General features: G+C 39.5%; 1 protein-coding gene across 1 annotated transcript in view; it reads right to left on the reverse strand.

Moving 5' to 3' along the window:
* Positions 1-27612, reverse strand: part of LOC126235038 (protein amalgam-like) — an 82718-nt gene that overhangs the window by 8116 nt on the left and 46990 nt on the right. Inside the window, exons 9-10 of the mRNA XM_049943774.1 lie at positions 17112-17144; positions 762-879 (exon numbers count right to left, since the gene is read on the reverse strand). Of these exons, the coding sequence (XP_049799731.1) occupies positions 773-879; positions 17112-17144 (140 nt within the window). The 3' untranslated portion in view covers positions 762-772. The remainder of the gene's footprint in view (positions 1-761; positions 880-17111; positions 17145-27612) is intronic.

Consider the following 27612-nt stretch of genomic DNA (forward strand, 5'->3'; position numbering starts at 1 on the left):
TGCCTATACATGCATCATCATGTACACTATCAGATCAAAAATAACCGGACACTCCTATGTACTGCAGAGCTGACCACAAGACGACATGTGTAGCAGACCTGCTATTATAAAATGTGGTGCGGAATACTGTATCATCAGTAGAAAATCGATAACAGCAAAATGGGCCAATCAGGAGATCTCTGTTACTTCGAATGTGGACTAGTCACTGCATGTGCTCTGAGTAACAACCCTTCTAAAGCTGCCCAAGTCAACTGTAGATGATGTGACTTTAAAGTGGAGATGTGAAGGAACAACCACAACAAAACCAAGACCAGGCAGCCTTCATGTACTGAGGACAGGGACTGTTGAGCACTGCACAGGATGATTGTATAAAATTATGATATCAAAGGAAGGAATCACTCTTGAGCCTAAAGAGCTACCAGTAGTTGAGCTAATACGAAGGAAGTAAAAAGAATGCAGTACAGTGGCCAAGCAGCTCCTCAAAACACACACATTTTTGTTCTAGGTGCTAAGTGACATCTGAGGCAGTGTTAAGAGTGACATGAGTGGACAGTGGATGACTGGAAGCAACTGAGAGAAAAGAGAAAAGATTTAATGAGCAGACCTGTAAATTATGATTTAAAAAGAAAGAAAAAAAGGTAGTCCACAGGCCCAAAAATAAGTTTAATAACATTGATTAAAATAAGGCACCCATTTTTACAGAGCAATAAAAATTCTTTCACATACTTATTTCATATAGTGTGAAGAACAGTAATACTTACTTCAAAGCTAACTACAAGAAAAAAGTGCTTAGACTCAGGACAGTCAACAGAGCCATTAACCTTGGCCTAGTTTCGCTTCCATTATTTCCACTTTCTGGTATCTTTTGTGGTTCAGGTTCTGTGAAAAAAAACAGGAAGTAACATTTCACATCAGGAGAAGGTCATGTACATTTCTTCAGTTGATGCACTTACATATTCACAATTTTTTTCTCTTAAAGAAGTAAACATTACAAACAAGTTATGAGGGGAAAAAATCTAGATAAATTTCTGATATTAAATAATTGTCTATAGTGTGGAATACCAACTACTTTACTACCAAGCAACCTTATGTATGAATTAAACGATATTTTATGGTAAGATTTATAATAGGAGTGGTCAACTGAGTCATTACACATTATACACAGGTGCTATTTCACAAAATGCCCTGCTTTTCTAGTAGACAACATTTGTAGTCATCCTTGTTTCAAAGTTCTCACAATATACCAAGAGCATACCTGGAGCTGTGTAGGTAAGAGCAGCTGCCCTGATTGGCAGAAAACGAAAAGGAATTTGCAAACTGAGCTGCATGCTGGCCTGCCACACATGCAGAAACATTACTTCTGTATCAGCCTGCCTGACAGCAAAATAATAAGTGTAGTTTTCACACAAATTATACTCTCTGAATTAGGGTGTTTGTTACAAAGTAGTAGCCTCAGTATGTTAGCCAAATGAACACAGGTTTTCAATAGCTTTGAGTTTTCTTTTGCTGTAAATTATATTTCATTTTCTCAATACTTCCAATTCCCAAGAAACTAATATGAGTTGCTGCCTCTCCAGCAGAGCTCATGAGTGTGCTCTTGCAATCCACAGACCATATTCACACAAGTAAGCCTAAACCCACACCTGTTTTTGCAATTGTCATTACCATTTTGATTTATTTGCATCTCAGTTGTGCTACTTACTTTGGCATGGTTCTCATTGTGTATTTGTCTTTCCTTGTATGTATTCAAGTTCTCTTCTTCCTTCTGGACACATGAAACAGTTCTTTTACAAGACTCTCCCTTTGCCATTTTCCTATAGTTCTCCAAATGAATCTTCCTTGTGCCCAAAATTACATATTAAATCCAAGTATTCCCATCCTGTTATGCAGTGGCTTACCATAGCACTAAGTCCCTCACACATTCATAAACAACACATTTTTGTCCAGTCTAATACTGGTAACATATCTTCTAAATCACTTCAAAGTTTTCATAATACACTGAATTACCTGTCTCTCTACATAAAGAATCATTACATGCACTGAGAATGATTTTATCCATGTACTCACCAACCTTAAGTGTTAAAAATACACTCCAAGAAATGGAAAAAAGAACACATTGACACCGGTGTGTCAGACCCACCATACTTGCTCCGGACACTGCGAGAGGGCTGTACAAGCAATGATCACACGCACGGCACAGCGGACACACCAGGACCCGCGGTGTTGGCCGGCGAATGGCGCTAGCTGCGCAGCATTTGTGCACCGCCGCCGTCAGTGTCAGCCAGTTTGCCATGGCATACGGAGCTCCATCGCAGTCTTTAACACTGGTAGCATGCCGCGACAGCGTGGACGTGAACCGTATGTGCAGTTGACGGACTTTGAGCGAGGGCGTATAGTGGGCATGCGGGAGGCCGGGTGGACGTACCGCCGAATTGCTCAACACGTGGGGCGTGAGGTCTCCACAGTACATCGATGTTGTCGCCAGTGGTCGGCGGAAGGTGCACGTGCCCGTCGACCTGGGACCGGACCGCAGCGATGCACGGATGCACGCCAAGACCGTAGGATCCTACGCAGTGCCGTAGGGGACCGCACCGCCACTTCCTAGCAAATTAGGGACACTGTTGCTCCTGGGGTATCGGTGAGGACCATTCGCAACCATCTCCACGAAGCTGGGCAACGGTCCCGCACACCGTTAGGCCGTCTTCCGCTCACGCCCCAACATCGTGCAGCCCGCCTCCAGTGGTGTCGCGACAGGCGTGAATGGAGGGACGAATGGAGACGTGTCGTCTTCAGCGATGAGAGTCGCTTCTGCCTTGGTGCCAATGATGGTCGTATGCGTGTTTGGCGCCGTGCAGGTGAGCGCCACAATCAGGACTGCATACGACCGAGGCACACAGGGCCAACACCCGGCATCATGGTGTGGGGAGCGATCTCCTACACTGGCCGTACACCACTGGTGATCGTCGAGGGGACACTGAATAGTGCACGGTACATCCAAACCGTCATCGAACCCATCGTTCTACCATTCCTAAACCGGCAAGGGAACTTGCTGTTCCAACAGGACAATGCACGTCTGCATGTATCCCGTGCCACCCAACGTGCTCTAGAAGGTGTAAGTCAACTACCCTGGCCAGCAAGATCTCCGGATCTTTCCCCCATTGAGCATGTTTGGGACTGGATGAAGTGTCGTCTCACGCGGTCTGCACATCCAGCACGAACGCTGGTCCAACTGAGGTGCCAGGTGGAAATGGCATGGCAAGCCGTTCCACAGGACTACATCCAGCATCTCTACGATCGTCTCCATGGGAGAATAGCAGCCTGCATTGCTGCGAAAGGTGGATATACACTGTACTAAAGCCGACATTGTGCATGCTCTGTTGCCTGTGTCTATGTGCCTGTGGTTCTGTCAGTGTGATCATGTGATGTATCTGACCCCAGGAATGTGTCAATAAAGTTTCCCCTTCCTGGGACAATGAATTCACGGTGTTCTTATTTCAATTTCCAGGAGTGTATTTATCCTAAATAGTAACAGCCCTAATTCACCTTCTCATGTTATCTCTCTTTACCTCTGTTTCTCTTTCAGTATATGAATATCTCCCTCCTTGCTTACATATTACGGTTGACTTGATCATAACTATTTTCTTTGATTCTGATATGCCCCCAATAATTTTAGCACAGCTGAATTCAGCGATTAACTTTTAACACAATGACACATTAAAAATCTGCACATGATTCCTTCAAATATTTTGCATATGGTACAAGTGCATCTGAATGGCTTGATGTTTCTTTGACTGTTCACCATGCTCAGTTCCTTCCTCATGGATACTACTCAATAATCTTTCACACATTAGAACCACACAACTGTCCTAATACTATAAGAACTAAAAAATGAAACAAAGTACTCGTTTCACTACTTAACTTTCTAAAACACAATGTTTGCTTCTTCCAATGCTACTTATCTTTGTATCCTGAACTCTTCGCTATATTTTTTGGACTTCCATTCTAAATTGTACTTCTCCTAATCCTTTGCAAGTTGGCAGTCTATATACACTACCGTTTATGGAAATTGCAACACCAAGAAGGAAACACATGAATTCAATTTAATTATTCAGTATGCCATGTGGCCACCATGCGCTGCAATTAGAGCTGCAATACGTTTGTATCCAAGCCCACAAATCCATGACACCAGTTACTGGAGGACCGCGATGCACCAGATGCTGACCAACCATATCCCAGACATTTTCGCTGGGCGACATGTCTGGTGAACATGCAGGCCAGGAAAACAATAGTACCCATCGCTCTTCGAAGAAGGCCTGTGCATTCTCCACAATATGTGGCCAGGAATTGTCCTGTTGAAATGTGGCATTTGGAGATGCCTGAAGCAGGGTGAATACCTCAGGCTCCACAAGCTCAGTTAGGTACCGGTTGCTGTTCAAAGTGCCCACAATACGTACGAGGCGAGATCGGCTGTTGTAACCAATGGCGCCCAAGCCATCACACCTGGTGTTTGTCCGCTATGCTGCACCACAATGCAGCCCTCGGGTTGTGCTCACCACATTATCACTGGATGCATATGTGGCCATCACTGTAGGACACACTGAAGTGGGACTCATCCAAAAAGATTACAAGTTGCCACTTAGCACCCCAGTGACGGTGTTCACGTGCCAATTGCAGTTGGAGGAGCTTGTCGTTTTTGGACAATGGAAGCCGATGTAATGGCATGCATGCAACCAGTCCAACCTGCAGCAGACGGCGACGAACTGTTGATGCGGACTAGTTCACACCTGTTGCAGTGCTCCAGCGATGAGCCAACATTGTGGATGACGCTGTACGGTCCGTAATGGCCATGTGGACAAGATGACGGTCATCCCGTGCTGTGGTCATGTTCCATGGTCCAGTTCCCACTTGTCACTGTGTACTACCTTCCTCTCTTCACTGCTTCCACACACACACACATCGCTGTCATAGCAGCATGACCTGTGTGAGCCAAAATGTCATGGTATGAGAACCCCATTTCCCGGAGACTGACAATTCTGCCCCGTTAGGCTCCCTTTGACATCAACAAGACATACCGGCACTCACTGTATTGTTTCCACCTTGTGTGACAGCTCTGCACCAACTACACTAGACACAACACTGACCCTGTTGGACCAACGCGAGATGGCTCTGCCTGGCCTACGTGTACCTCATCTTGCTGCAAAACGTATCACGTATTGCTTGCACACCCGTCACCACTTCCACCAAGTGTGGCACTATTCGGGTAATTCCTTCTCGGTGTTGCACTTTTCACAAACGGCAGTGTATCAAGTTTTGATGCAAACCCTCCCCCCCCTCCCCAAATACATTACTAAGTGTTAATGCACTCAGCCCACCCATTCTAATCACCCTGCCTCATTTTCCTACTTGGTTTCCTCCTGCTTCCCCTTTTTACGGTTCCACACCTCATTCAGTGGAAACAAAACCATTATAGGATCACTTTGTTATCTGTCTGTTTGACCATCTGTGAGGACCTCTTTTCTCAGGAAGTAACAAATTGAGCTTTACCTCAAGTACTGAGGTCTATGATCCCTAGGATGTAAATTATTTAAGCTTCAAACTCAATGCAATCAGAAGATATGGCCATATACAGGGTGGTCTACTGATAGTGACTGGGCCAAATATCTCACGAAATAAGCATCAAACGAAAAAACTACAAAGAACGAAACTCATCTAGCTTGAAGGGGGAAACCAGATGGCACTATGGTTGGCCCACTAGATGGCGCTGTCATAGGTCAAACGGATATCAACTGCGTTTTTTTTAAATAGGAAGCCCCATTTTTTATTACATATTCATGTAGTACATAAAGAAATATGAATGTTTTAGTTGGACCACTTTATTCGCTTTGTGACAGATGGCGCTGTGATAGTCACAAACGTATAAGTACGTGGTATCACGTGACATTCCGTCAGTGCGGACGGTATTTGCTTCGTGATACATTACCCGTGTTAAAATGTACCGTTTACCAATTGCGGAAAAGGTTGATATCGTATTGATGTATGGCTATTGTGATCAAAATGTCCAAAGGGTGTATGCTATGTCTGCTGATCGGTATCCTGGACGACATCATCCAAGTGTCCGGACTTTTCACCAGATAGTTACATTACGTAAGGAAACAGGAAGTGTTCAGCCACGACCTGCAACATATGATGATGCCCAAGCAGGTGTTTTAGCTGCTGTCGCAGTTAATCTGCACATCAGTAGCAGGCAAATTGCGTGAGAATCGGGAATCTCAAAAAGTCTGTGTTGAGAATGCTACATCAACATCAATTGCACCCATACCATATTTCTATGCAGCAGGAATTGCATGGTGACGACTTTGAATGTCGTGTACAGTTCTGCCACTGGGCACAAGAGAAATTACGGGACGATGACAGATTTTTTGCATGCATTCTATTTAGCGACAAAGTGTCGTTTACCAACAGCGGTAACGTAAACCGGCATAATATGCACTATTGGGCAACGGAAAATCCACGATGGCTGCGACAAGTGGAACATCAGCGACCTTGGCAGGTTAATGTATGGTGCGGCATTATGGAAGGAAGTATAATTGGCCCCCATTTTATTGATGGCAATCTAAATGGGGCAATGTATGCTGATTTTCTATGTAATGTTCTACCGATGTTACTACAAGATGTTTCACTGCATAACAGAACGGCGATGTACTTCCAACATGATACTTCCGGCACATGGCTCGCATGCAGTTGAAGCGGTATTGAATAGTATATTTCATGACAGGTGGATTGGTCGTTGAAGCACCATACCATGGCCCGCACGTTCGCCGGATATGATGACCCCGGATTTCTTTCTGTGGGGAAAGTTGAAGGATATTTACTACCGTGACCCATCGACAACCCCTGACAACATGCGTCAGCATATTGTCAATGGATGTGCGAACATTACGGAAGGTGAACTACTCGCTGTTGAGAGGAATGTCGTTACACGTATTGCCAAATGCATTGAGGTTGACGAACATCATTTTGAGCATTTATTGCATTAATGTGGTATTTACAGGTAATCACGCTGTAATAGCATGCATTCTCAGAAATGATAAGTTCACAAAGGTATATGTATGACATTGGAACAACCGAAATAAAATGAACCTATGTTCTGTATTTTAATTTAAAAAAAACCTGTCTGTTATCAACTGTTCGTCTAAAATTGTGAGCCATATGTTTGTGACTATTACAGTGCCATCTATCATGAAGCGAAAAAAGGGGTCCAACTAAAACATTCATATTTCTTTATGTACTACATGAATATGTAATAAAAAATGGGGGTTCCTATTTAAAAAAACGCAGTTGATTTCCGTTTGACCCATGGCAGCACCATCTAGTGGGCCAACCATAGCGCCATCTGGCTTCCCCCTTCAAGCTAGACAAGTTTCGTTCTTGGTAAGCGTTTGACGCTTATTTCGTGAGATATTTGGCCTGGTCACAATCAATGGACCACCCTGTTATCACAGGTTTTAATACACACAAACTCACTCATCAAAACCTACACATTAACTATGTATACCCATGTTGGGCCTGGTGGTCCAGTGATAAAGCACTTGCCTAAAAACTGAGAGATTGCTGGATTGAAACTCGGCCGGACCACTGATTTTTCAGTCTTCATTTTAAACCAGCCTTCACCTCTCAACAATGTGAGGAGTGGCCAGAAACATTGCATGGTTTGGAGTCCACATTGAACTGTAGGTCCCCTTTCCCCAGTTGGATAACTGGGGTAGGTTAGGGACATGCAAGTCACTGAAATGGTGTCCAATAGAAAGGCTTCCAAATTATTATTATTTATGTAGATAATAAGTTTGCATGAAACCCTCGGAGCACGAGTCCTACTCAAATGTTCTGAACTGGCATAATCTTTTCTAACACACTTACATTCCCTTCCTACCCCACCACCACAACAATTAAAGAAAGACTTTTCTTTTCCATGTGCCTGTCCACTTTGGCAGTAACATTGATAAATATTTAAGGGATATTTTAAACCGTAGGAGATGTATAAATAAAATAAACCAGACCATAGTTACTAAAGGCAGGCGTTTTAAGTTATATACTATATATACTCTAGAACTATTTCAAGATTTTAATGCTTTGTATTCATAGACAATTCAATTAGATGGAGAACTGTCCTGCTGAACTGACACCATTGCCTCAGTGAATAGCATCACTTAGTGTGGAACATGACAATGAATTTATCAGAGTTTTACTGCAAAGAAATGCAAGACATGAGGTCTCAGCAGTTGTCCAGTTTTTTCTCTTCATGTTCCTCCTGATAGTCCCGTAACCTGCATGCATCGAAATGTTCTGCCCTGGCATGATCTTTTCTAATACACTTACACCCCATTCCTAACCCACCACGACAATTTTCCATCTACACAACTGATGCATAACGTACTACATCTTTGATACTGCGTAGGCAGCTGAATTTTTGCAGCCCAGCATATTGAGGATATACTGGGAGTGGCTCCATCTGAACAAAAATAGAGTTGACAATATAAATCCTCATAGTCAACAAAGCATGGATGACCGAGGTCACAAATGGATGCTAATCAATTCTAAGAGTCAACAAATAAGCGACAAAGCAGTACCCACTTTTCGTACTACTCAGAACCACCTCCTTGGTAGGGGTTACAGAAGCCAGAAGTATTACTGTTAACTCCACAGCATGTGCTAAGAGTTTGGGTAAATGTCCATTGGCTTGCTGAGTTATGGTAAATGGTGGTACGAGAACATCAAAAAACAAATTAATTCCTTGCTTGAAGGACAGTACTGATCCTGGTCTGGTATGAAATTCAACTGTCATCCCTCACAGGTGATGTTAATATACTGAATGTCACATTGACACATCTGGTACTCAAGGTGGTACAAGGGCATCAAAAAGCAAATGAATACCTCTTGCCTGAAGGATGGTACTGATATTGGTCTGGTATGAAATTCAATCATCATCCCTCACAGGTGATTTTAATATACTAAAGGTCACATTGACACATCTGTTTGTGTACACACTGCTTGTTCATAAAGCGAGGGCACCAGCCATTTTTCCATTCAAATTTTATCACAGTTGTTTGATAAATGCTTGATAGAAACAAAGACCACTTATCTCAGTGTTACTGAGCACATATCAGGTACTACGGAGTAACATGTGTGCTGCAGAGTATGTGCATTCTTATCTTCCATGCTTCTGATAGCTATTGAATGCTGATGCATAAATATTGTTCCACTTGCCAATATGAGACACCATCAACATTGGGGAAATGAAGTGCCTAATTTAATTAGTGTAATTACATGTGTTAAAAATATGTATAAACCCTAGACATAATGTAAGACATTTCAAATCAGAATGAAAAGCAGAAATTAATACTATCAAAATCTGATAAAACAGACTACTTACTAGCTGCCAAACAGAAACAATCGGAGTAGCACTGACAGATCACAAATTGCAAAACATGTATGAAAGTTTGTTTTCTTCAGGGGAAAGAAAAAAATGGATAATTCAGATGAGATACAAAGTATTACTTTCATACAGTACCACTTTTTCCATGTGAAGGAATTTTTGAAAAATCCAAACACTAAAGATGCAACTTTTGATGTATATAAATATATCGATTGTGTTTTTCAATACTGCTCCAGAGTCATCCCTATTGCTCTTCATTATTATTACTCATTACTTAAACATGGTCTGTGACTTACTATAGTAATTTAAACAGCTAACTGATATCACCCTGAATATATGAGCTATGAACTGTTACACGAAATAGCAGACATATGAAGATTTTGCAAACAACAACATAATTATTAATGTTAACTGCCTTCACATTTTTGAGCTCATTTTACATTGAATCTCTTTTATTGCATTGACTCTTGTAATGTTTTCTGGTCATACTCAATTTAACTTTCTTTGAAATATCACAACACCAAAGGAACTATAAAGGAAAGTGCACTATGTAACTTGAATGTATTATACAACATGCTTTTAAAGAGTCTGTATGACTCTAAAAATCACATCATAACAAAATTAATTTTTTCATTACCTATTTATTTTGTATGAAGTGTTAGTTTCTTGCTACATTCATATTAATGGCATTACAGGTAACATGCATTAAATGATCAGCTAAACATATTAATATAATAACGGAAAGTGCTAAAGGTACAGCACCACATGCTATTGCTACCAAATCAGTTTTCGTAGTTCTCAAGGTAGTCTCTAGATTATTAAATGCATACAAACCATTTTACATGCAAAACATACACTTCAGAATCAATATTCTATAAAGCACACAGCAACAGGACACCAGGAAAAACATGTATCTTATTAGTACAAAAGCTTCATAGTGTTACTGAAGTGAATATAGGAAACTGGCCAGGCTTCAGTTTATTTAAAAATATGGGATTCTATATTCGGTAATGGGATGAAACAATATGCATGACAGATTTTTAGAAACAATTTATTCTCTTCAAACAATTCAAGTAAAATACTTTTTTCTGTTAATTTGCAAAACTCTAGAAGAATTACATTTTATAACATGGCCACAAATACTGTTTGTTGGTGATAAGTGAATGAGACTGAAATATGCAGAGGTTACAAGAGTAACTGATCAAAATGCATATTCTTTGGTTTCCATGAAAGCAATAAAGAAACATCCAGCTTGTATCTTTTCTTAACCCAGTTTTATAGTTCACACTATCTTGACATAATAATTTAAAAGGTGTTCCAAATTGCTGTCTAGTCTTCAATGGATCGTCTGATGAACTTTGAACTAGTGACCAAATGAAAGATGAAATTAAAACCAAATGCAGGACTAAATTTTCCACCTCATATCAATGCACTTGCTTCCTCACACATCCATCCAAAAGCAAACAATAATTTTCACTGCATGCATTTTTTAGATTTCTGTTACCCACCTGTAGTTCCAGAAAGTGAAGTATCGATTAGGATTCTATTTCACACTAACAGTTGAATGCAAGGAACTTCTCTCTCTCTCTCTCTCTCTCTCTCTCTCTCTCTCTCTCTCACACACACACACACACACACACACACACACACACACACACACACAATAAAAACAAGAAATCTTTTCCTTCAAAGAGAGGAAATACTGAAAAGTAATTAGAAATAATGCTGCTTAGAGGAAAACAATCTCATGCCAGTATTTATTAAAGCCACTGGGCTTTACATCTCCTTTATTTACACATGTCAAAAAGTAATCTTCTTCTCGTTATTGCTTGGTTTGAGTGACAGTTTTATGAAATCAATTTATCCTTAAGTCCCCTGTATTTACTTGAACACTGCCTGCAGAAAGTTCCTTTCTGTTATTTCTGATTTGGTTAGTCTTTTCATGTTATTCTGCAACTTTTAGTAAATATCAACTCTGTACATTGACATGTACTTCTTGGCTATTACTACAGGCAATACATAACAATGGGAAGTACAGTATCATGAAATTTTAAACATCTTTTCTTTTTTTTAAGTAGTTCATATGGAGTTTTGTTTACGTAAACCACTGTGTTATACACCTGCAGATAAATCGTGTGTGATGCAAAGACCCACTTAGAGATTGTACAACTTCACTTGTTTTTAGTTTTTATTTTTTCTTACAGTTTTTTCTTTCAGTAGTTGCAGGGGCAACAGTCTGGATGATTGACTGATCTGGCCTTGTAACACTAACCAAAACGGCCTTGCTGTGCTGGTACTGCAAACAGCTGAAAGCAAGGGGAAACTACGGCCATAATTTTTCCTAAGGGCATGCAGCTTTACTGTATGGTTAAATGATGATGGCGTCCTCTTAGGTAAAATATTCCGGAGATAAAATAGTCCCCCATTCGGATCTCCGGGCGGCGACTACTCAAGAGGATGTAGTATCAGGAGAAAGAAAACTGGCATTCTACTGATCGGACCGTGGAATGTCAGATCCCTTAATTGGGCAGGTAGGTTAGAAAATTTAAAAAGGGAAATGGATAGGTTAAAGTTAGATATTGAGAGAATTAGTGAAGTTCGGTGGTAGGAGGAACAAGACTTCTGGTCAGGTGATTACAGGGTTATAAATACAAAATCAAATAGGGGTAATGCAGCAGAAGGTATAATAATGACTAAAAAAAATTAAGAGTGCGAGAAAGCTACTACAAACATAGTGAACACATTGTTGTGGCCAAGATAGACACAAAGCCCATGCCTACTACAGTAGTACAAGTTTACATGCCAACTAGCTCTGCAGATGACGAAGAACTTGATGAAACGTATGATGAGATAAAATAAATTATTCAGATAGTGAAGGGTGACGAAAATTTAATAGTCATGGGTAACTGGAGTTCGATAGTAGGAAAAGGGGGAGAAGGAAACATAGTAGGTGAATATGGATTGAGGGTAAGAAATGAAAGAGGAAGCCGCCTGGTATAATTCTGCACACAGCATAACTTAATCATAGCTAACACTTGGTTCAAGAATCATAAAAGAAGGTTGTATACATGGAAGAAGCCTGGAGATACTGACAGGTTTCAGATAGATTATATGATGGTAAGGCAGAGATTTTGGAACCGGGTTTTAAATTGTAAGACATTTCCAGGGGCAGATGTGGACTCTGACCACAATCTATTGGTTATGAACTGTAGATTAAAACTGAAGAAACTGCAAAAAGGTGGGAATTTAAGGAGATGGGACCTGGATAAACTGAAAGAACCAGAGGTTGTACAGAGTTTCAGGGAGAGCATAAGGGAACAATTAACAATAATGGGGGAAAGAAATACAATAGAATAATAATGAGTAGCTTTGAGGGATGAAGTAGTGAAGGCAGCAGAGGATCAAATAGGTAAAAAGACGAGGGCTAGTAGAAATCCTTGGGTAACAGAAGAAATATTGAATTTAATTGATGAAAGGAGAAAATACAAAAATGCAGTAAATGAAACAGGCAAAAAGGAATACAAACGTCTCAAAAATGAGATCGACAGGAAGTGCAAAATGACTAAGCAGGGATGGCTAGAGGACAAATGTAAGGATGTAGAGGCTTATCTCACTAGGGGTAAGATAGATACTGCCTACAGGAAAATTAAAGAGACCTTTGGAGAAAAGAGAACCACTTGTATGAATATCAAGAGCTCAGATGGAAACCCAGTTCTAACCAAAGAAGGGAAAGCAGAAAGGTGGAAGGAGTATATAGACTGTCTATACAAGGGCGATATACTTGAGGACAATATTATGGAAATGGAAGAGGATGTAGATGAAGATGAAATGGGAGATATGATACTGCGTGATGAGTTTGACAGAGCACTGAAAGACCTGAGTCGAAACAGGGCCCCGAGAGTAGACAACATTCCATTAGAACAACTGAGAGCCTTGGGAGAGCCAGTCCTGACAAAACTCTACCATCTGGTGAGCAAGATGTATGACACAGGTGAAATACCCTTAGACTTCAAGAGGAATATAATAATTCCAATCCCAAAGGAAGCAGGTGTTGACAGATGTGAAAATTACCAAACTATCAGTTTAATAAACCACTGTTCCAAAATACTAACACAAATTCTTTACAGATGAATAGAAAAACTGGTAGAAGCCGACCTCGAGGAAGATCAGTTTGGATACCGTAGAAATGCTGGAACACGTGAGGCAACACTGACCCTACGACTTAGTTTAGAAAATAGATTAAGGGAAAGCAAACCTACATTTCTAACATTTGTAGACTTAGAGAAAGCTTTTGGCAATGTTGACTGGAATACTCTCTTTCAAATTCTGAAGGTTGCAGGGGTAAAATACACCGAGTGAAAGGCTATTTACAATTTGTACAGAAACCAGATGGCAGTTATAAGAGTCGACGGGCACGAAAGGGAAGCAGTGGTTGGGAAGGGAGTGAGACAGGGTTGTAGCCTCTCTCCCATGTTATTCAATCTGTATATTGAGCAAGCAGTAAAGGAACCAAAACAAAAATTTGGAGTAGGTATTAAAATTGATGGAGAAGAAATAAAAACTTTGAGTTTCGACGATGACATTGTAATTCTGCCAGAGACAGCAAAGGACATGGAAGAACAGTTGAATGGAATGAACAGTGTCTTGAAAGGAGGATATAAGATGAACATCAACAAAAGCAAAATGAGGATAATGGAATGTAGTCAAATTAAGTCGGGTAATGCTGAGGGAATTAGATTGGGAAATAAGACACTTAAAGTAGTAAAGGAGTTTTGCTATTTGGGGAGCAAAATAACTGATGATGGGCGAAGTAGAGAGGATATAAAGTGTAGACTGGCAATGGCAAGGAAAGCGTTTCTGAAGAAGAGAAATTTTTTAACATCGAGTATAGATTTAAGTGTCAGGAAGTCATTTCTGAAAGTATTTGTATCATGTATGGAAGTGAAATGTGGCCGATAAATAGTTTGGACAAGAACAGAATAGGAGCTTTTGAAATGTGATGCTACAGAAGAATGCTGAAGATTAGATGGGTAGATCACATAACTAATGAAGAGGTATTGAATAGAATTTGGGAGAAGAGGAGTTTGTGGCACAACTTGACTAGAAGAAGGGATCGGTTGGCAGGAATGTTCTGAGGCATCAAGGGATCACCAATTTAGTATTGGAGGGCAGCGTGGAGGGTAAAAATCGTAGAGGTAGACCAAGAGATGAATACACTAAGCAGATTCAGAAGGATGTAGGTTGCAGTAGGTACAGGGAGATGAAGCAGCTTGCACATGATAGAGTAGCATGGAGAGCTGCATTAAACCAGTCTCAGGACTGAAGACCACAACAACAACAAAAGCTTTGAAATGGCAACAGTGTTGAGATTTTAGCAATAAAAATATAATGCTCCCAAAGATGCAGTCACCTATGTTAGATGTTTGATTACGTATGCAATGGCCCACTAAGGCTGCACATGCTATCATAGCTATCATACAATAGGAAACGAAACTGCTGGCTCAGAGTTTTATTTGTCTAACAATCAGATAGGCTGACTTCTTCATGATTTATTTGGATCATGCATAAAGATTATGTCATGTATGAATATCTGTGCTACATGCCGTTTGCTATCAAAATTATGTGACTTTGTAATTCAAACAGGCTAAACGATAGGCAGTTCTGAATGTGCCCTAACTAGTTTCTCACAGAAAAGAGATTGTTTTAGACTAAAGTTGTTTTGTGGATCCTATAGATGTGCTAGTTATTCACAAACAACAAATGATGATTAATCAGCTACTTTTTCATTTCTATGGTGTTGCCTTACTTGAAAAGTCAGATGAACTGAGGAACTATACACAAAAGTAATTGTGATATAATGAGCTATTATCACATAAACAGATATAATCATGTCCCCCCCGCCCAGTGCCTCCTCTACTTGGTCGGTTCATAATCTACTATTATGTAGAAGTTATATTATCTCCTGAATTTTTAAACTACACATATAATTTTCATGTAAGTTCAGTGGTCTGGAGTGAAGAAATTTGGCAAATATATTGATGGCCACATAACTGTGAACCTTTTCTTTTCCATAATTGATCTGAAGCATACAAAAGTAATAACCAAAATTTATGATGCATATGGAAGATGTTTAGTAGCATCTGCACACCTATTCTTTACACTGGCTTGGTGTACTGAAACTCTACTTCTATTGACCAACTTGGGCCATTAAACATAGAATTTTGATTGCTTTGCATGATCTGGTCACCAACATTTGTCAGCATTCCTTGTCTAACCACATTATTGCAAAGAGTGGCAAATAATATCTGAAGAACTACATTAGTAACAAACTATTATCATCATGGATGAAGAATATGGATCAGCACATCATAAGTCTTTGTAAGTCATATATCACACACAAGAGTACTGATTGTTATATAAATGTCTGTATTTCATAACTTGTAAAAACAGTTTTCTGTTACATAAGCAGGAGGCAACCTTTATGAAACTGCCATGTGTTTTCTATAAGGCTCCAAGGAAAGCCAATTAAACAGTTTCTTTAATTTTCCAAAGTCTTACAACTTTAGGGACACTGTTGGAACATAGGAAGGGCAGACACCATAGAGTTAACTACATATCCATATGGACACAGATAATGCAAGAAACAAGTCACAATACAGATTGTCCAAAGTGGTGATACAACATGAAGACAGCATTATACCCAGAAGCAACCTTAATATTAAGGAGAATAAGTACTCTGCTTCCCAGTGTAAGAAGCAGTTGGGTGGAAACAGAACAAATAGTATCTGCTCAAGTACATCAATAAGAAGAATAAAAACTGTAAAGCAACAGACAAACCAGAGAGGAAGGCAAATAGTTAGAGGATGATCATGCTAAGACATGTAACTAAACACACACACACACACACACACACACACACACACACACACACACTTACGTCTCTCCTAAGAGTCAGCAGGCGCATTTTCTCTGGTATTCCGGCAGGTATTTGCAGTTTCATATTTGCGAAGTTTAGCTAGAGTCAGCCCAAACAAATACTGCTTGCCAGATCTTTCATGCGATGCCCAGCTTTGAAGGAAAGCATCATTTGTTCCCATTGCAAAGAAAATGATTTTTAAATTGAAATTTGAAGTCCCTATTCAATACAGTGATCCAAAATTAGCCTAGTGGGATATATGTATTAACGGAGACAGTAAAACAAAAAGAAAACCAGTATTCCAGCAGTACCTCAGTTGCTGTTGGAGTACTGGTTATTCTTTTATCTCTGCTGTTCCTGTTAACATGTACTGATTAACAAATATCACACTACACCAAGTTGGGACAGCTCTGTTGAATGGCCACATAAAATTCCAATTTAAAAATAATTTTATTTGCAACAGAAAACAAACTGAAGCTTTCCATCAAAACTGGGTCTCACATCAAAGATTCCAACTATGCATTGCAAGAACGAAATTGCAAAAATCAGCTGAAACAACAAAGAAACCTCACCTGATGACTCACAGAAGAAACACTCATTATATCTATATTTCAAAAAGGAAGTATGCAAGAGGTTGGATTAATGATGATTACAATGCAAAAAATGCACTCAACAAGCATTCAGACAGTCAATTCATACATGATGAGGTGTCAACTTAGAAGTAATAAAAGGTCCCAAATTGGTGATGGTAGTTTCACATACCTCCTCGAGGTTCTGCTACACCAAGTTCATGAGCTAAAAAACAAAATATAAAAGCATAAAAGACTGAAATCAAACAGAAAAAGCTTGTGCAAATTCTTCAGAAAAAAGATGTGCAGCTTTTGTAACGGCCATTTTCTTGTAATCTATATCTGCTGGTCTGTGCTTATCTACAGAAATGTCTTAGATTAGTTACTAAATTTTATTTTTGTAAAATCAAAAGAGGTTTTATTCCCTGATTATTCAATAAGCCTCACATCAGATGCCTGACTTAGTGCTTGTCATTAAATTTCTGCAGTACACACACTCCATAAAACGTAAGTATGTGGCACATATGTTCTTGACATTGCAAAAGCTGCATTGAATTATACTTAAAACAATGAGGTAATTTGTTTTCTCAGCTACTCTTCACAGTAATACTATCTTAGGAAGAGAACATTATTTACAGTGCAGGGAAAAATAAACATCAGGCAAAACTAATTTCACAACAAATTACTACACTTTCACTAAATAAAATGTAAGATGTCACATTGCTGATCACATTTACTCATAAAATCAGTGCACATAACAAAAGATATTAGTGACATAAATATACAAATAACTGTAAAATTTATTTTTCTACTTACTTTCTAAGTTACTGAAGACAATTTCTCGCTTGGTAAAGTAATACAAGGCCAGAATAATTACCTTATTTTCCTTTTGCTTTGAGGTGGGGTCAATATGCTATGTTCTGTCATCTTAGGTGTAAGAAGGTAAAGAATACATGTAAGCATGCTAACCTGATTTGGTGATTTAAAAGAACCTAAATGTGAATTTGAAAACCTAGTCAATCCCAAGATGTTTTATCCCTACTCATCTAATTCAGTTTGCAATTATGATGCTGTAGCACAGTAAAAGGATACATATCTGAGCTTTTAAAGTATTCCAATCGCAATTTTGAAAAGGAAATTCAATTTTCCCTTTGAAAATCCATTCTAATAATAAAACTGTCATGTCTGCCTGTTTTAACACACTGATCTCCAATACTACTACACGAATTTTCATGCAGTTTTCACAGGTAACTTGAGCGCAGCTTGGGGCTACATAAAGAGTTTATTTCATTGAAAGTGGATTAAAAAAAAAAAGGATTTAAAGTTTTACCTAAAATGTCTGCTCAGCTTAGTAGTTTAGCTTAGCACATTTTTAAATACATGTACTGGATACTGATGCAAGCCGCATATTTTGTGATTAATCTGAGCTTGGTTCTGAAACCCTGCTCTCATCCTGTTCAGGCAATGTGATCCCTTTCTGGATTATGCTTAACTTATGGCATGACTGGCTAAGAAAAACCTTAATTTGATGGTACACTACTTCAAACTTTAATAATCAGAAATTAAGGTCTAAATGGAGGGTGTCTGTGTGGGAATTACAAATGTAAGGGCAATGGAATTTCTGCTAGAGTGCTAAGGATACTCATTATTTTGAAATGTTGCATAACTTCACAGTAGGGTACAACAGAACGTAAGAAATCAGATGTTAAATGCACTTCATCAATGAAACAAACAAGAAATGAACTGGAAACTGTGGCACTTATAAAGAATAGAAAAGAAAAGAAAGTACAATTTCTAACGGGGTCTTCTCTTTTTTAATGTATAATTTGACTCATTTTAATTTCCTGGAGGTTCCCCTTCGTGATGGAACCCACAGACCATGATAAATGAATGACTGAAACAGTGATATTAAACCAATTATTTGAATTCCAGGATATTATTTTTGATGAAAGAAGATTCAATGAATTTTACAGTACACAGTACTGACAGCAGATAATATGCACAGATATATGGAAAATAATATTTACCATTTTATGTGAGAAATTAACACATTTACTCTCCCTGCAGGTTACTCTTACTCAAAGGCATAATAGCTGTAATGTTGTGCTGTGTAACTTCTGCTCCCCCTTTCAGTGTTCACACTCCTGTCATTCTTTAAGAGATCCACATTGTTTCTGCTGTTCTTAATAATTTCTCTCGTGGTTACTGTTGTTCCCACTTAGTCTTTTGCATGAGTAATCCACTTAGTCTTTTGCATGAGTAATCCCAATCAATATATCCATGTATGTGTACTTATTTGCCAGTTATGGATGTTAATTGATTGTTGCCCAATAGGCAGTTTTCTGCTACTAAATCAGTAAACACTGACATACAATTACAGTAGATACTGCCATATTTCATCTCTCTCTGCTGCCCATTGTCTGCAAGAGTTTTCTAAATACATTTTACTTATTTATTTATTTTCATTATTTGCAGAATAATGTAAATTTAAGAACTGGATTGGTTTGACAACACTGTGTTGCTTTGCAAAAATGTTGTATGTGAATTAACTGGGGTTAAAACTGTTAAATTTTGACAAACATGGAAATTCAAAACAATTAAAAGTATATAGAGTAGTCTGCAGGTAGTAATAGTTGAACCTGCACCATGTAAACATGACTGAACAACTCATTGAATAATAGATGCACTGAGTTGTTGGCAGAGAGGGAGGGGAGTGGGGTCTGAGGGGTGGATGGAGGGAGAGAGGGGCGGGAGAGAGAGAGAGAGAGAGAGAGAGAGAGAGAGAGAGAGAGAGAGAGAGGGAGGGAGGGAGCATGGGAGAGAGAAAGGGAGAGAGTGTGGGGGGAGGGGGGGGGGCAAACACATTCATGACTGAGCCTCTGACAATGATATGTAAACACTGCATGAAATGCTTGCTTGAAAATAAGTGTAGATATTAACCAAGCCTGTAGGCTATGCTGCTGTACTGAACATGAGCAGCACATTCTCCATACACTGCAAGAGTCAGAACCGTGTTCTATGTAGACAAGAGTGCATTATATCGGAGCTAACAAGGAGACATCCCAGTGGTGGGATCAACTTTTTGAAACCAGATGTTCAGTGATGTAGGTTAAGATCCCAGGTGCCACATACTGCAGTCATTCACCGTGGTGGGCTCTCGTTTGCGCGTAACTGACAAAATTTTTTTTTTTTAAATTTGTGCCCTGCTCAACAATGTTAAAGAAGTCAAATTACATAGTCTGGTAGCGTGGTGTAATGGATAGGGTAACAGCTTCATAAGCGAGAGGTTGTTGGTCTAAATCCTGTCAGGTAAAGTAATTTTTTTCTTTTATATATTTATTGAAATAACTTTGATCATTATTTTAATTCAGTTAATTGGTTGAAACGTGAATTTTTATTTCTATTCCTTTGTCATGTTATTTTAATCACTGTTTCATTTTTTATATCATTCTTTTTCCAATCAGAATTTTTGTGACTATGAATTTAATTATATTTATGTATTATAATATTTAATTATTTGACAATTCCAATTATCAGTTAAAAAACAAAAGACAAAATAATCTGTTTATATTGACTGTGCACTGGTGTGAAAAATGTATTATTCGTTGCCAGATGTCCTACTTCTTATTCCATGGTAATCATACAAACATTTAAAACGTAACCTAAATATCTATTACACTATGGACAAAATAATGCAGATGATGATTTAAATGAAAGGTGGGTTTTAAATAAAAATAAATTCAAATAAAATGAGAAACTGATGTAATGAACACAATAATGTAGATGAAAAACCAGTGCGATGAAACAAAAGAGAGTAAACTAAAATTAATACATAAAAGTAATTAAAAACACATGAACATAGATTTCAAGTGGAAATAGAATGATAGGAAGAAAAAATGAGAGCAAATGAAGATGTTGATGTTATGATTAAAATGATGTGACAAAGGAATGGAAATAGAAAATTACATTTAAATCAGTTAACAGAGTAAAAATGAAGATCAAAGTAGTTTTGATACAGTTTTGAAAATGAAAAATTTAATGCACCTGACGAGATTCAAACCTACAACCTCATGCACGTGAAGCTACTGTCCTATCCATTACACCACATAATCAGATTATTTGAAGTTACTCTTTCAATGCTACTGAGTGTCACACTAAATTCCAAAAAAAAATTTTTGTCAATTACTCACAAACGAGGGGCCACCAGAGTGAATGGCTGCAATATGTGATACATGGGATCTTAACCCAAATAACTGTGTAGATTGTTTCATAAAGCTGATCCCACCTCTGGAAACCTCTCCCTGTAAGTGAATTCCAATGTGGGCATATTGTTGGTGTTTATACATTGCACACTTCCATAACCAAGGTAGCTAAAGCTTTTGGTGTTTCAAGAGGCATCACATACAGGGAAAGCAGAAAAACATCATCAGTCAAGTAGCAATGAGTAAGTGTTGAGTGACTGTGGTGGCCATTCAATGAAGAGTATTGTTACAAAAAGTAAGAGGACAGTAGCTGCGAAAGCCACTGCAGAACTGAATGTCATACTCACAAACACTATCAGCATCAAAACAACATGAAGGGAGGTCCATAAACAGGGAATTGCAGGGAAAGCTGGAATTCCAAAACCACTCATCAGTGATGCAAATGCCCACAACAGGAAAAGATGGTACCGACACCATTAAACTGGGACAAAAAGGCAATGGAAGACCGTCATTGATCATATGTGTTGTGTTTCACACTGTCTCCAACTTCTTGCCACGTTTAAGTCCAAGAAGTGAAATGTGGCAGAGGTTCATTGATGATTTGGTAAGCCATGTGATGGTATTCCATGGGCCCCATGGTTACTTTGCAAGTTCGCATTACTGTTGAGGATTATGTCATCATTTTGGCTGATCCGGTTGATCCCACGGTAAAATATTTTTTTCCCCAGTGGTGGTACAGAGTTCCAAGATGACAGAGCTCCTCAAGCTGCTCGCATCATGTGGACTGGTTTTGTGAGTACAAGGATGATTTGTCACATCTCCCCTGGCCACTACAGTCAGCAGATCTCAATATTATTGACTCTTTGTGGTCTACTTTGGTGAGAAGGATGATAACAGCATAAGATTCCCTTGAAAACCATACTGGATCTGTATTTATCTATTCCAAGGTGAGTGGAAGCTCTTTGTGTGCCAACAGTTTTCCTACAACGCATTATTTATGGTAGTTTGTTGTGTTTGTGGCGTTCCCATATTTTTGTCCCTTCCCTGCACCTCTAGAAAAGAGGCACCTGGATCCAAACACATATTTAACACAACTGAGCACTTTGTGTGCACAATCGAGAAATCAAAGACTGTTGTTGTTGTTGTGGTCTTCAGTCCTGAGACTGGTTTGATGCAGCTCTCCATGCTAATCTATCCTGTGCAAGCTCCTTCATCTCCCAGTACCTACTGCAACCTACATCCTTCTGTATCTGCTTAGTGCATTCATCTCTTGGTCTCCCTCTACGATTTTTAGCCTCCACGCTGCCTTCCAATGCTAAATTTGTGATCCCTTGATGCCTCAGAACATGTCCTACCAACCAATCCCTTCTTCTAGTCAAGTTGTGCCACAAACTTCTCTTCTCCCCAATCCTATTCAATACCGTCTCATTAGTTACGTGATCTACCCACCTAATCTTCAACATTCTTCTGTAGCACCACATTTCGAAAGCTTCTATTCTCTTATTGTCCAAAGTATTTATTGTCCATGTTTCACTTCCATACATGGCTACACTCCATACAAATACTTTCAGAAACGACTTCCTGACACTTAAATCTATACTCAGTGTTAACAAATTTCTCTTCTTCTGAAACGCTTTCCTTGCCATTGCCAGTCTACATTTTATATCAAAGACTATCTCATTAATACCTTAAGATAATGCACACTCTTACGGAGATGGCCAGGTATTCGAATGTCATCATGCAAATGACACCAAAAATATTATTATAATTAAAGTAGATAACCACAGACAGATGCTAATATAATTGAAGACATTAATTATTTAGACACCACTGTTTAGAATTTTTTAGAATAATAGTTTAAATTTAGTACCTTTTTAAGTTTCTTAGTATTAGCATTCTTTCCTTCTAGAAGATACAGCTGGTAAATACTGCGAAAATTTGTTGCGACAGCTGATGTCAACAACAACTGTAATAATATTAGCATATTTCTACACTTATGTGTATTGTGTGATTGAAGTGCTAACAGAATTATTAACTGTGTGTTTGATGGAATATTGTGATTATTTTATGATAGTGTAGAGGTCATGCCCCCCCCCCCCTCCCCTTCCCTCCTATTGGTTGATAGGGCACGTTCTGAGACATCAAGGGATCACCAATTTAATATTGGAGGGAAGAGAGAGAGAGAGAGAGAGTGTGTGAGAGTGAGGGGGGGGGGGGGGGGTAAATAAAATCGTAGAGGGATAGAGGGAGACCAAGAAGTGTTTCTTTTTTTTTTTTTTTTTTTGGGAGCGGGGGGGGGGGGGGGGGGGGGGCGTCATGTGCACTAGTTATTCAGAAATGAAGAGGCTCACACAGGATACAGTAGCTTGGACAGCTGCACCAAACCTTCCTTTGGACTGAAGACACCGCAACAACAGTGGTCATGAAGTAGACCAACATCTGTTTCTTCAACGTAAATAAATCAAATAAATAAATCAATCTACCAGCATTATTGTCTGTCAGATAATTTATTTATATCAGGCTAACTGAACTTGTAATTTATGTTTGTTTCTCCATAATGATGAAGTCGATGAAGCATGTTAATTGAGCGAAGGAATGGATTAAAGTAGGCATCATCTGAATAATCAAGAGTTATCTGACATACTACCAAACACATGAAAAATTTAAAATTGCATAATTATTCATTTTCCACATTCAACTGCAGGTTCCCACCCCCTTCCCTTTCAAACAATAATGAGCTGTGTAAATTATTTTATCAGTTTGAGAAAGGAAAGAGCATTTTACCTCTAACAGGACAATGCCTAATAAAGTCCTATTGGGTTCAGATCAACATTCAGGATGATGAGTGTGTCTACTCTGGCACAATGGCCATACTGTGACTGTAGTTTCAACTACATGTGAAAGAAAGTCCCTTCCTTTATTGTTTATTAAAAACAAGTAATTTTGAAACTTGTTACATCCTCCAGCTACCCTTGGCAGATACATCTCTTCCCGCATCACTGTCTTCTGGGTTGCCTACAGTTGACTATCACACTTATGAAGTTACCAGCAAGTACGGTGGACTATTGAAAGACACCCTACTGGAATATGACACATTCATAAACAGACTTGTTAGTGGAACTACTGCAGTGCTATAATCAAATCACTGTAATAATATCCCTGTTAACTGCAGTGGGCTGAGTGCAGGAGACCGGTGTGCCCACTGCAACGTAAGGGGATTTTGTAAACGTCTCTATGGCAATGCCTCATTTTTCCAGAGCTCTATAGACCGTCTGCAACCGTTTGCATAGGTGAAAGCTGGAAACGATGTTGCCAGCTGTCATTGATCATCTTATGCTGACTCAACTATCATGCTGCCTTTCCAATATGAACTTAGTATTAAGAGGACAATACCAATGGATGTGACAAGTTGCCACAGAGCAAGTTTCTGTGTGGACTAATTTATTTGTATAGTACTTTCAAAATGCTACACTAGTGCATTTGTTGACAGTGATGCAGCTCAACAGAAGTAAAGAGCACATCACAAAAGTGGTGCAGTCAGTATTGTGACTCGACATCTCAGATACAGTCAATACTGGGGCAAGAGACTTAAAAGACATCAACCGCATTTCTCCAGGCATTTGGTAAATTTATGGACAGTCATCGATACGGTTATTTCAGAGGACAATTTTGGACCTCAACCACAAGTTATTTTATGTAGAAAGTATATGATACAGTTTACTTTTTCAAGTTTTTCTACTTTCTAGTGTTGACTTCAGAACTGTCAGTGTATTGTGGACATAGTGGCCAACACAGAATTTTCTCTGAACTCTAGTCTGCTCTAACTGAATTTAGTTATTTGTTGGACACTGTGACTTGGGTCGTGCATGCTGCGAATTCTAATTGTGTGTGACATCTTCTAGATGCTGCAAAATACCGAGTTTATGATTCTAGTGCTGAACCTCCTCCAGTTGCTGCAGACTTCCTTGCGAAAAGTGAATTCTACCCTGGAAAAGTTAGTGCCTCTCAGGAACAGTTGCTATGCTGGATGGAGGACCAGGAACATCGACGTGTAATTGTTCAGCAAATGCCACCAGCATTCCTTCCATTTGATTTGGCACAAGAACAATGGGCCAGTTATGTGGACAGACTTGAACAACATTTTATGGCACACAAAACCATAGATGATGCAATGAAGCGAGCATTTCTCTTGTCTAATGCTGGTGCTTATGTGTACGGTCTGGCTCAGCAGCTTTTCCCTGATAAAGACCTGTGTGAGTTGAGTTATTCAGATGTCAGGTGACTATACAGAGTAAACTACTTGTTACTGCAGCACACCATAAATTTTATTGTACTTATAAGAAGCCTGACTAATCATTTAAGGAATGGGTTGCTACTTTTTGGAGCCATACTAATGACTCATTTCCTGTGTAAAAGCAAAGATTGTGCTCTTTTCTGTGCGGACACTACAGTGAGGAATATGTTAATTGTCCATGCTCTAGATGCAGAGCTATGTAGGGAACTTAGCATTTTAATAATCCATCAGTTATTTTTTAATAATCCATCAGTTATTCAAGCTTTCAAACAGTCCAAACAAACAGAACAAGCACTTGACTACAAGGGAATTGAACTTTTCCGGACAAGCTTTAAGTGTGCAGATGTTCCTAAAGGGAAAAAGAATGTCTGGGTCACAGGCTGGATTTTGTTTCAAGAAATTATGTTGCATAGTCAAATGCTCCTCTTGTGCCAGGGATGCTTCAATAGATACATCTGACACTGACACTGAGGACTTCGAAAATACTTCTCCTAGTGACACATTTGAAAATAATGAATATTATGTTCTCTCACATCATCATTTTGACTCTAATATAATGTTGATGAAAACACCATAAGGACAAGGTTCATTAACATTGGTTAAATTTCATGTAGATACTGGTTTACTTACATCTCTTATCAATAGTGACACTTACACTTTAATTGGATCTCCTACACTGTTCACATTCCATGGAACTTTGAATTGTTATAGTAAGCATACAGTACAAATCAAACAATGTTGTTAATCATAAAGACAACTCCACTTTTTGTGACAAAAGTGTGCACTGTGGTGAATATCTTGAGACTAGATCTCTATCAGCATCTGCATTTCAGGATTCATGATTCAGATGCACACATCCAGGTCTTCTTTCCTGCCTAGACTGGGGCCACCGGAGCCATATCTGTTCCATTGGACCTTTTCTGGAAACACATTGGTTCACTCTGTTCGATGCATACTCAGACCACCCCTATATGGTATGGATTTACAGCACAGGAATGTTCCACAAGACCCAGGTGTTACAATGGATCTTTGATGTTGGAGGTCTTCCTCGTGCCATGGTAGTGGATTATGGTGTCCCCATTATATCCCAAGAATTCTCCTTCTGCTGGACACCACCACTGACTGGGCTACCAGCCACTTGATCCCAATGTTCAAAGATCAAATGTAAAAGTTAGCAGCTGATCATCCTCCAGAGGACCCACTCCTTGTTTCTCTCTGCTGACAGAAGCACCACCCATAAGGATGCATCACCATCAGAAAGGTTGTACAGACACTGGATGTTGAACACCCTGTCCAGTGCACTCTACCACCAGGACACTGCAGGCATTACTGGCTTCCATCGTGGGAAATGACAGTCAGTGACTCAGTTGGGACAGCAAGGAGAAATGCACCAACCTGACTTCACCAGAATCCAATCAAGCCTTGGGGTGGTCCTGCTTTACAAACCTTGTATCCCCTTTTCAGTTGCAGATACCAATAACACATCTTTCCACTTGGGGGGAAGGGACTGTTTGAACATGGCAGTGCCATACTGTTGCTGATGCCTGGTTGTCACCAGTGGCACCTGGATGTACAGAGCCACAGTGTCAGCACAGGGGTGAGGACACAGATGGATGTCATCCACTGCCCACAGTAGTGGCCAATGAAAAAGAGACTTTGCCTCAACCGCTTTTTTTTTTTTGGGGAGGGGGGGGGGGACACCCTACACCTGTCCCTGTTGGCTTCATCTCTACCAACATCTCTGTGTTCCAGCTTGCCTGCTTCACAGGCAACACAGTGAGTAGCCTAAGTCTCGGCAGCTGTTCAACAGAGGAACATTTTGCTACACCTTCCACAGCCTCCAACCAGAGATGATGATTACACCATCTGGCCAGGAGAGCCACTGGGTGACGAGTCATTATCTATCACAGTGACAGCCAATCGTGCAGATCCAATGTAGCCATGTGCACGATGTTATAACTTGCAGCCCAAGGGCTGACAAGGTAGTCCCAGTCATAGTCTACAATCAACAGTTGTGTTCCACAGTCCTCTATCACAGTTATGAAGTTACCAGAACGTATGGTGGACTACTGAGAGACTACATGGAATATCCACAGTCTTAGTACTGTCTTGCAGATATGTACTTTGTCTCTGGAGGACATTACTAATGGAAGCAATAATTTCTCATGGACTTAGTTTCCATCTGTATTGACTAATTT

This window comes from Schistocerca nitens, chromosome 2 (genome assembly GCF_023898315.1).
Source record: "Schistocerca nitens isolate TAMUIC-IGC-003100 chromosome 2, iqSchNite1.1, whole genome shotgun sequence".
In the NCBI taxonomy this organism is placed as follows: domain Eukaryota; kingdom Metazoa; phylum Arthropoda; class Insecta; order Orthoptera; family Acrididae; genus Schistocerca; species Schistocerca nitens.